Source organism: Magallana gigas, chromosome 2 (assembly GCF_963853765.1).
Source record: "Magallana gigas chromosome 2, xbMagGiga1.1, whole genome shotgun sequence".
NCBI lineage: Eukaryota > Metazoa > Mollusca > Bivalvia > Ostreida > Ostreidae > Magallana > Magallana gigas.
This window is the reverse complement of record NC_088854.1, coordinates 29,509,975-29,519,884: the sequence shown is the minus strand read 5'-3', so window position 1 is coordinate 29,519,884 and position 9,910 is coordinate 29,509,975. Positions and strand designations below refer to the sequence as shown.

The following is a 9,910-nucleotide window of genomic DNA, read 5'->3' as shown; positions in this document are numbered from 1 at the left end:
TAAAAACAATGCAACCATATTTGTTTAAATAATGCGTGTTTTTTATTTGAACGTAGTATATAGTACATCATTGAGATACATGGAGTTTAATTCCTTTTGATCAAAATTGCTCACAATATTAGATATAAAAAACACATATAGTAACAAAAAAACACATGACATAAAATATAACAGTCAAATTTAATTTTCTATGTACACTGTATTGATAAACATAATAAGTACAAAAGAAGAAAATGAGTTTTGATTATGATTCTCTTCAAGCACGTCAAATAATTTGATTATACATTGTTCATTGATATGTAAGAACCGATACATCTAACATACATACTGTCGCACTCAACACTTGTAAAAACAATCCTTCATTAATTTCATACATAATTGGAAGATCAAAAGATTGTTGTCTACAAAATGATTCCTCTTTTATAAAGTCGGCAAAATTACTCTATATCTTTATTCAAAAGTTCGAAAAAGTATTAAAATCCAATATAAACCTCACTGTAAGCCATGAAGTTGATTGCAAAAGGAATGGTCATTTAAAAAGCCTTTTTTCTGCACGAGCAATGTTTGCCTTCTTCCTTGCGATGCCCTATATCTAAGATGCATAGGCGTGGACGGAGCAACATTTGTAGGAAGGTCTCCAGTTCCCTCTAAATCAAAACGGGGTCAGCTACAAAACAAAACAAACATTTCAATGCAACCATTCATTTCCCTTGTCTTATCTACTTTTATTGACAGAATATCAAATCCAATCTGTTTATCTGTATACTGTATACTAGTATGTGAAAAAAAAAATTAAATTTAGTACTATTAATACCTTATCTTCACCGTATCTACTTGTCGTTAGCTTAGGTCTTGTGATCTGAAAATAGTTAAAATAATGTCAAAAGAACGTTACTATCACTTTTGATCAATTCATTCTTAAATGACTTGTTTAAAATATTTTAATAGTAGTGATTCATTGATCGAAATGCTATATAAATGTGGACAATTTGTGTACCAAATAATGAGGCTTTGCTGTATATAGTTTCTAAAAAGAGGAATGCAATATATGATTACATCGATAAATATGAATGTGTTGTACCTGAGTTTGAAAGTTAGGACTCTGGAAGTGTCTATCCATTGACTGATAGGTCTCTTTGCTCTCATCAGGGTCCCAATGGTCGTACCCTTGGTTGTCAAATGTTTGTAAGCTCTACAATAAAAACATAATTTTATTTAAAAAATCAGAATGGACAACCGTAATCATTAAAAATACAAATTTTGAAATTTTATGATCCATTTTCCCTTGAATCTTGACTTTTAACTAAGTTTTCTTTAACTGATGGGTACTTCGAAATTTTGAAAAAAAAACCCCATTTTAGTGCGATACAAATTCTTGTTAATTATTCACCGTTTGAATCCTCCGATCTTCTACTTTAAAGGAAGGTTTCCTGTGATATTGATCAATGTGGTCATAACTTCTCTCATGAACCAACGTCTCACGGTCACTGTACCTACAACAAACAGAATTGCAAGAATAAATCAGATGACATCATAATTAAAATTGATTATCAAATTCAACGAACACACTTTCAAAATAAATTTCTTCAATTCATATTAAGCATAGAAAGAATTTGTTGGATAGAATGCGCTATTTCTCTCCTTTCTCAGACTTGTAACTTACCCCGCATCATAGACGTACTTCTCCGGATTTGAGGACTTCCTTTTCCTCCTCGCACACTGTATGACGACTGCGAAGAGGAGGATGAGGATGATGAGTCCCCCCGCTCCGGCGGCGATGATCATCCAGGCCTTGTACGACAGATCCCCCTTAACACATTTATCTGCAGACTCGGTGTACTTGTACATATCTTCTTCTTGGCAACTAGAAAATAAATCTTTTCTTCAGGAATATGTATTTGAAGTATGTTGAAATGCTGTGTGAATACAGGTATTAATTAAAACAGTGAAAAACATTGTAAATATAATTTGTTCCAATTAAAAAATTACAAATTAATGCTCATTATATAAAAATATATTCATTTAGTCCCAAAATCACTCCCATTTTTTTTTTTATAAAAAATAATATTTATATTGGACATTATCATGCAGCTTTTATTTTTGATTTATGAAAAAGAAGGATCAATAAATACAATCTTTGATTTCGAATGGATAAAATTAACAATAATCTACCTGCAAAACTTTGCGTAGCTCAAACCATTTGCTTTTATTTGACAATGTCCGTAGTTTCCACAATCATGACCATAGCACACAGATTTGAAAGTGCAATTACTCAAGGGATCGTTGGTGGAATCGCATTCAAATCCTTTGTATTTTAAACTTTCTCGTACACAGATATCAGTATCACACATTGATAAGTCCCTCATATCTAAATTAAATGAAAATATCCATACATTAATTTACTTGTTCAAAAATGTACAGTACAGAATAACAAGGGATTTTCGATATGTAATGTGCAATGTACATGTAACACAACGCCATAACGCTTTGCGCGATTTCGTGGAAGTTTTTCTTGAATAGCCCTATGCAATGCCTTTCAAACAGTATAAAGACGAGCCTTCAGCTTCACATAGTCATACACTTATAGTTTAAACTTCAATAGAGCCAGTAGTTAACTAATGTTGTAAAATTAGTTGGAAAATGGGTTGAGAGTATAAGAAAATAGAGCTTTTGTAAAAGTTCTCACGAAATTCAGCTATTTGGAAGATTAGTACTGAATTGGGTTGTTATATTGGTGTGATATGGAATCTTAATTAACAGACACTTCGTATAGATGGACAACGAAATTACTGTCTGACACAGTGTTCGTTAAAGATGCAGCAAAATATTGCCCATTTATGACTGTAGCAGGCAAGGCAAATGTCTTTAAAGCCAGGAAAACAATTGAAAATGATGGCAGATATGATTCATGATATTGCTAAAGCTGTTGGCATATCGTTTTCGCGGGTGCATTTCATTTTGAAACGTATTTTGAAAGTAAAAACGGACATGAGCACAAAACGCTAATGCATGTACATAATTATACAAATTTTGAAGCGTAGTCAAAACCTTTTAAACACATTGCTCTTTAAAAAATGCAATGTTATCAACACAATGTCTTTACCATAATTCTGTGATTCTTAAATAATTATAATTACATGTACATACAGTATTTTGTGAGTCAATGTAACTAATTAAAACTATCAAAGATGACCACACTCAAGTGGAGATCCTCCTTAATACATGTACAAATGCAAAATCTGAAATATACCGGTATTACTTCAAAATTAGAAAAAAATAACAATAAACTTTAAGATGCAAAGAACATTTCTGATTCAAATGTTTTGAATAAAACTATGAGATATTCAAACAATAGTTGAACTTACCATCTCGTTGCAATTCAACTGTTACGTTAGAAGCACCACTGATGGTCTCTTCAATTGCTTGCATGGCGTCAGATGAATTTCCTACGAAATCCCTGGCCCTTACATTTGTCTTGGCAATAATTGATCTGTAATCATTTTTAACGATAATATCAATAAAATCGATATGTCGGATGTATTTTTCTTGATGAGTTCATTCATTCGTTTTTAAATTATTTAAAGCTTTGCGCATTATCAGTATGCAGTTATTTTTAAATGATGGTATTGTACAGAGAAAATAGTTTACAGAAGGACCTATGACATGCATAAACAATGACATTACATTATATCAGGAAAAAATTAAACTACCATCACAACAACCAACAACCGACAGTAATAACATAATTACATTAACTTATTTATATCATGCTTCAATAAATATATATTATTTCTAGCTTGCACGTATCTTTAAAATTCTCAACAGTAAACAATAGTGGCAATTTTAACATCTATATGGGTTTACTAATACCCTTCTTTAAATAGACAAACTAAAATAAAATAGAATTTTCTTATCGATCAGAGGCTTTGCGTTAAAAACAGCTAATTTGAGTTTGGTATGTTTTATTTTGTACCATCTAGTCTAAAAGGTGAAATGATGTGAAGACAAAAAGTACATACCTAATTTTTTCAGTACTTCTCACTGTTCTCGTCCCATTTGAATCACACCTTTAAATTCATATAAATTCTTAATTTTGATTTGTATTTAAACTTCATTGAATTACTTTTGTCTATTGTTGAGCAAATGTGTACCGTATATCCGATAATTTTCGCGATGATCGATCTAATCTTTTTAAATGGTACACAATGAATGACGCATATTAAAAATGCTACACATTTTCTCCTTAATTCAAATTTTGTGACACGCGAAAAAACCCAAAGAAATATGATACTTTACTTACCAATTTGCATGAAACAATATCGACTGTTTTTTACGATGTTTTGGATGTACATATTGTGCATTTATTGTTAAGATTAAACAAAGAGTTTTAGTCAATGAAGCATGATAACTGCAACCACGCTGTGCTTTTGTGAAAAAATCAAAACTATAGCTATATAATTTTTTTCATATGGACTTTCTATTCCGTCATCAAGCATCTTAATCTTAAAAGATTATAAATATGACTTATCTTTCGATGACCAATCGTATGCACCAAATTTACAAACAGTTGACACCTATATTGGTTAAAATGATATTGAATTTATTTATGATTAGCCAGTCTGTATCAGAAAATAAAGATAACATATCCTTACCTTATTTGGATTACATTTGTAACAAAAATGCCATGTTTCCGCAGGGCAACGGTAACCTGAAATATAACAAAAATGCTTATAGAATCAAGACTACTGAAGCAATGAATATATATATATATATATATATATATATATATATATATATATATATATATATATATATATATATATACACACACACCCTAAAACCTTAAACATAAACCAATCATTTGTACGACTTTATGATGACGATAAACGACAAAAATTACACAGGTATTTCTTCACATTGTTTATTTTAGATAATCAAATAATTGGATTTATTATCAATGTTCGCATGCATATCGATGACCTTTAAAAGAATTCGCCTTTTTGGGATGAATATAATGCATAATAACAACGGGATTTTCCCCCGGCATAATATACACAGGTGCGTGTTACACATGAGACTTTACGGTAGTCTAAAATCTTTCCGAATTGGCATTGTCATGGCTGGCTTATTTTCAAAACAGGCTTATTTTCGAGTAATTTTCAGTGCAAGAAATGGGTGGCTTATTTTCAAAACCGGCTGATAAGCAAATGATGCGAATAAGTAACTGAAGGAAAATATGGTAAGATTATACAAAACGACATCTCTTGCTTCAAAGACGGAAACAGGAAAGTTAAACTGATAAAAAAGGAACATAATTTTATAATTACCAATTTTTCAGCCTCGTCCATTGAAACACATTTACTGAAGAATGTGAAATTCATCAAAACAGTCAAAATGGCTCTGTCTAAATGGAGATAAAAAATAGAAAAATAAAATAACTCTGAAACCAAAGTTCATTGATAGACTTGTAAATTGTACATACCTGTATTAATAACATATTCTTTTTTTATATCAATAGTTGTTGTGGAGAGCCTTGGCGTTGTTGTTACTGTTGATGGTGTTTGTGAGGTTGACGAGGAGTTTGAAGGTAATGTGATACTATCATTAGCTAGTTGACTTCCATCAGTTATTGTTATATCTGATGTTGTGCCTGATTCAGTAGTTGTCTGAGATGGTTCTGAATCTGGGGCACTTGAATGTGGCGTTGCACTCGTTACTGAACCGGATGCGTTACTGTCAGTTGTAGTTGATGTATCTGTTGACCCAGCAGAAGCGGCTTCTGTTGAAATTGTCGCTGGTTTAGTTGATTGGATTGAAGAAGATGATGATTCACTAGTTGAGGGTTCAAACGCAGTTGTCACATCAATTGCTGTGACTTCTGTTGTTGCAGTTGGTTGTGATTCAGTTGCTGATAATTCAGTTGTTGTTGGTTCAGTTGTTAATAACTCAGTTGTTGGTGATGGAGTTGTTGGGGATTCGTTTGTTAGAGTTGTTGATGGAGATTTAGTTATTGTTGATTCAACTGTTAATGATACAGTTGGTGGTGATTCAGATGTTGAGGATTCAGTTGTTGGGGGTTCAGTTGCAAATGATAGAGTTGTTGTTTCAGTTGGAATTGATTCAGTCGTTGATGATAAAGTTGTTATTGGTGATTTAGTTGAAATCGATGATTCAGTTTTTGATGATACAGTTGTTAATTGCGATTCAGTTGTTGATGAATCAGTTGTTGATGGCGGTTTAGTTGTTGATGAATCAGTTGCTGATGATACAGTTGTTGATGGCGATTCAGTTGTTGATGAATCAATTGCTGATGATAAAGTTGTTGATGGCGATTCAGTTGTTGATGAATCAGTTGTTGATGATTCTGGTGTTGGCGATTCAGTTGTTGATGATACAGCTGTTGGTGTAAGAGTTGTTGAAGATTCAGTTGTAAATGATAGAGTTGTTGATGAAGATTTAGTAGTTGTTGATTCAATTGTTAATGATACAGTTGGTGGGGATTCGGGTATTGTCGATTCAGTTATTGATGATGCAGGTGGTGGTGATGGAGTTGTTGGTGAAACGGATGATGCTGCATGACACTTTACGCTCCAAACAATTAAGAGAACAGAAATGTATATGGACTGCATCTGTGTAATTAAGAGGTAACCAAAAATTATTTTTTTAATTCTTTTGTACCGCGTGTATAATTACATACATGTACATATTTATACATAGAATAACTAAAAAGATAACAGTAATAATTTTTTCATAAATTGTTACCCTGACATTATTTCTTTTGTATCGCTTTCACAATCTTTGATTATGCAGAAAATAGAGATAAAGATAACTGTTTTAATATTCACAAACTGCTGCCCAAAAGGTGGGGTCCTACACATAGATAACCTATGCACACGAAAAAGCCTTATCTCTCTATCGTAACTTGCACTCCCGATTACCCAGACTTAGTGTTATTCATTTATACTGCGAGCGTGGGTAAATAAACAGTCTAATCCAATAAATGGATTATAAACCTCGCACTAGAACTATAAAATTATACATTAACCTATAGCTAGCTTTTCAATGCAAAATTTCGTACTTAATATGGGATATTGTCAACCACACCCTTAACTGAAACTAAAAGCGACGCATTTTTTGAAAAAAGTACATGTACGTATGTGTCTTAATCATAAACAATCTTTTTCGATTTTCGATAATTTTTTTTTTACTGAAACAAGGCAAGTGGAAATACAATGTTTTTAAATGAACTGTGTTTCTACATCAGTACTAATGCTGGAATTGTCTTAATGTATAATGTGTGATAACCCCCTTACCCCCCCCCCTTTTCCCCCAGACATTATTTAGATAAAAAAATAAATCTATATCTTACAAAATTAAACTATAAAACGTATAAAGAATAAGCTTAAAATATGTATTTACCTTTGCGTTGAATTTGCTCAGATTGGCTCAGATACTTCCTCTCCTCACAGCGCGTTTATTCTAACACACGCGCTCACCGATAGCCTTTCCTCCCGACAGATTTATTGGGTCCTCAATGGGCGTTTCCCCCCTCACGCGGCGCTGTAGAGCCCAATCGTCATCAAATTGAAATCAATAAATCACCCCTAAACTGGACAAAAAAGATGCAGATATATTTCAATATTCTTTACATGAAATGCCCTTTAAGGCTACCAAGTTCGTAATTTTCTCGAAAATAAAAAGTGTTCCCTTAAAGGGGAAAAAAGAATTGCATAAGATATTGATAAAGTTGGTATTTAATACCATCCTGATCTGGGTGTGACAAAAGGGCTTCGATAACATACAAAATCTTTAAATGAATCATATTGTCACCATGCAGAAATCTAAGAGGTCCCCCGATCTCACGTCGACTTATCAAGTACCCTTCAGGACGAGATATCACTACCATGCCTTGTGTATGACATTCCAGTGCCCAACCCTACCTCCTTTTTTCTGCACTACACATGTACATGAAATACCCAAACTCTTTTTGTATAATGAATTTTGAGCTATATAGCCTTCCACTCCTTAAGCTCTGTCTACCTCAACTTTTTTATATCATTTTTCCAGGGAGGGGATCCGAGGCATATTTTCGGTAATTATATATATACATTGTACTATGTAGATTTAAGAAATTTTAATTTTCCAGGGGGTGTCCGACCCATGCCCATGCCCCCCCTTCCCGACCTCCTTTCCCTCTAGATCCGCGCATGCATGGCCTACATGTAAGACCAACCTTTTTGTAAAAAGGTATACAGCTACAGTTATTCCATTCTTTTCCATCTACTTGTACCGTTTCTGCACTACATGTAAATTACCTGAACGTACATTGTAAATTGAATACAGGTTGACATGCGTAATCTTCGACCTCCATAACACTTTTATCTTTTTCTGCACAACAAGTGTACTTAAAACCAAAAATTTGTGAATAGAATACTGACTTTTTTTTTAACACTATATGCAAACCCGAAGATTCTAGAAATATATCTAATACCTCTTTTGAAAATAGAAAGATAATTTTATATCTGAGGTGAGCTCACTAGATCGCAGGTAAATTTGAATTAAAAAAAGGATATCGTTATCGCCGTTGCAGTTGATCGTGTCACCGCAAAAATTTATCAATAATCCGATAACATCTTCAATAATTCGATAACATGGACATTTAAACCCCCCCCCCCAAAAAAAAAAAACACAACAAAAAACAAACAAAAATAACCAAGAAAAAAAAAAACCCCAAAAAACTAAAAAAAAACCCAGACACAAACAAAGCAAAACAAAATAATTGCGAAATGATAACGCATCTATTTACCTTTCTTATAGCATATTTAGATATCTTTATGATTTAATTTTTTTTAGAAAATTAATTATTGTTCTAAAAAAAATAATGCTTGTACAAATAAATAAAATTTAATGCGTATATAAAAAGTTCTCAAGTACGTTTAACATTAAATTATTTCCTCTGATTTGTTTTCGACATGTTTCATTAAAACTATTTTATAAAAAATGTATGTAACTATATTTAATTCTATTTATCTAAAATATGTTTCTGGGGTTTTGGGGTTTTTTTTTTTTACAGAATACAAAATAAAATTATTACACATGTTTGAAAAACTACTTTTTTTTATTAAAAAAAATACATAACTAAGAAATTTTAAGTAAATGCGTCAGAATAGAAATATTTTTTGTATAAAAGAAAACACACCATAATTTAGGGGGTTTTAGAACAATATAATTCAATTCTTTGTTTTGTTTACAAATAGGTGTTTTACATACAATTATATATAGAATTCATATCAATATTTCTACTTTAATCTTATCAACATTTTCTCCCGTCACATCCGTGTTTTGGAGTCATTTAAGGAAACTTAAAAAGAACATGTAAACAAGGGCGGAGTGGCAAAGTTTCTTCCTTCTACTGCCTTTACGTTGATTAGCTAATCCCATGAAAAGAGAGGGGTGTGTTTATTACCTGGAATATCCGTTTTCAAACGATTACGTCCTTGACCAGAATTTATTATACTTCATATTATTTGATTTTAGTAGTCTTTGGTCGTATATGCAAAGCAATTTTAGATAATAGGTAAGCTAGAATTTACGGGGTTAATGTATGCCAGGGAGTTATGGACTCACTGTTCGTCGGGGTGGTATATGCACCTATTCTCTATTTCATCGGAATGTTTTCTTTGATATCGTTGAAGACTGTACCTTTGTAGTCGTGTACGTGAGAATCAACAAAATCAACAATGTCATACGTGAGATAACTGGAGACATTCCCATTAAATGATTATGCATAGTTTATCCCCCCAAAAAGCACGCGTATCCAACGTTTTATTGTAAGTTCATTTCCTTCGAGTTTCCTTGTCTTAAAGTAAAGTTTTTAAAAATATACAATGTGATTGAAAACCAGGCTCTC

The 9,910-nt window shown here is 32.4% G+C and overlaps 2 protein-coding genes across 2 annotated transcripts; both read right to left on the bottom strand.

Moving 5' to 3' along the window:
* Positions 1–432: 432 nt before the first annotated feature.
* Positions 433–5,363, bottom strand: LOC105340099 (uncharacterized). The gene is made up of 10 exons (XM_066076038.1): positions 5,328–5,363; positions 4,653–4,708; positions 4,020–4,067; positions 3,366–3,490; positions 2,173–2,368; positions 1,664–1,864; positions 1,391–1,493; positions 1,082–1,192; positions 815–859; positions 433–667 (listed from the first exon to the last, which is right to left on the bottom strand). The coding sequence occupies exons 1-10, from the start codon at positions 5,346–5,348 to the stop codon at positions 653–655; spliced, it is 921 nt and encodes a 306-aa protein (XP_065932110.1). The 5' UTR covers positions 5,349–5,363; the 3' UTR covers positions 433–652.
* Positions 5,364–5,395: 32 nt separating this feature from the next.
* On the bottom strand, positions 5,396–8,112 carry LOC136272915 (uncharacterized). Its single transcript, XM_066076037.1, has 3 exons — positions 7,762–8,112; positions 7,420–7,609; positions 5,396–6,629 (listed from the first exon to the last, which is right to left on the bottom strand). The coding sequence occupies exon 3, from the start codon at positions 6,627–6,629 to the stop codon at positions 5,454–5,456; it is 1,176 nt and encodes a 391-aa protein (XP_065932109.1). The 5' UTR covers positions 7,420–7,609; positions 7,762–8,112; the 3' UTR covers positions 5,396–5,453.
* Positions 8,113–9,910: the final 1,798 nt, after the last annotated feature.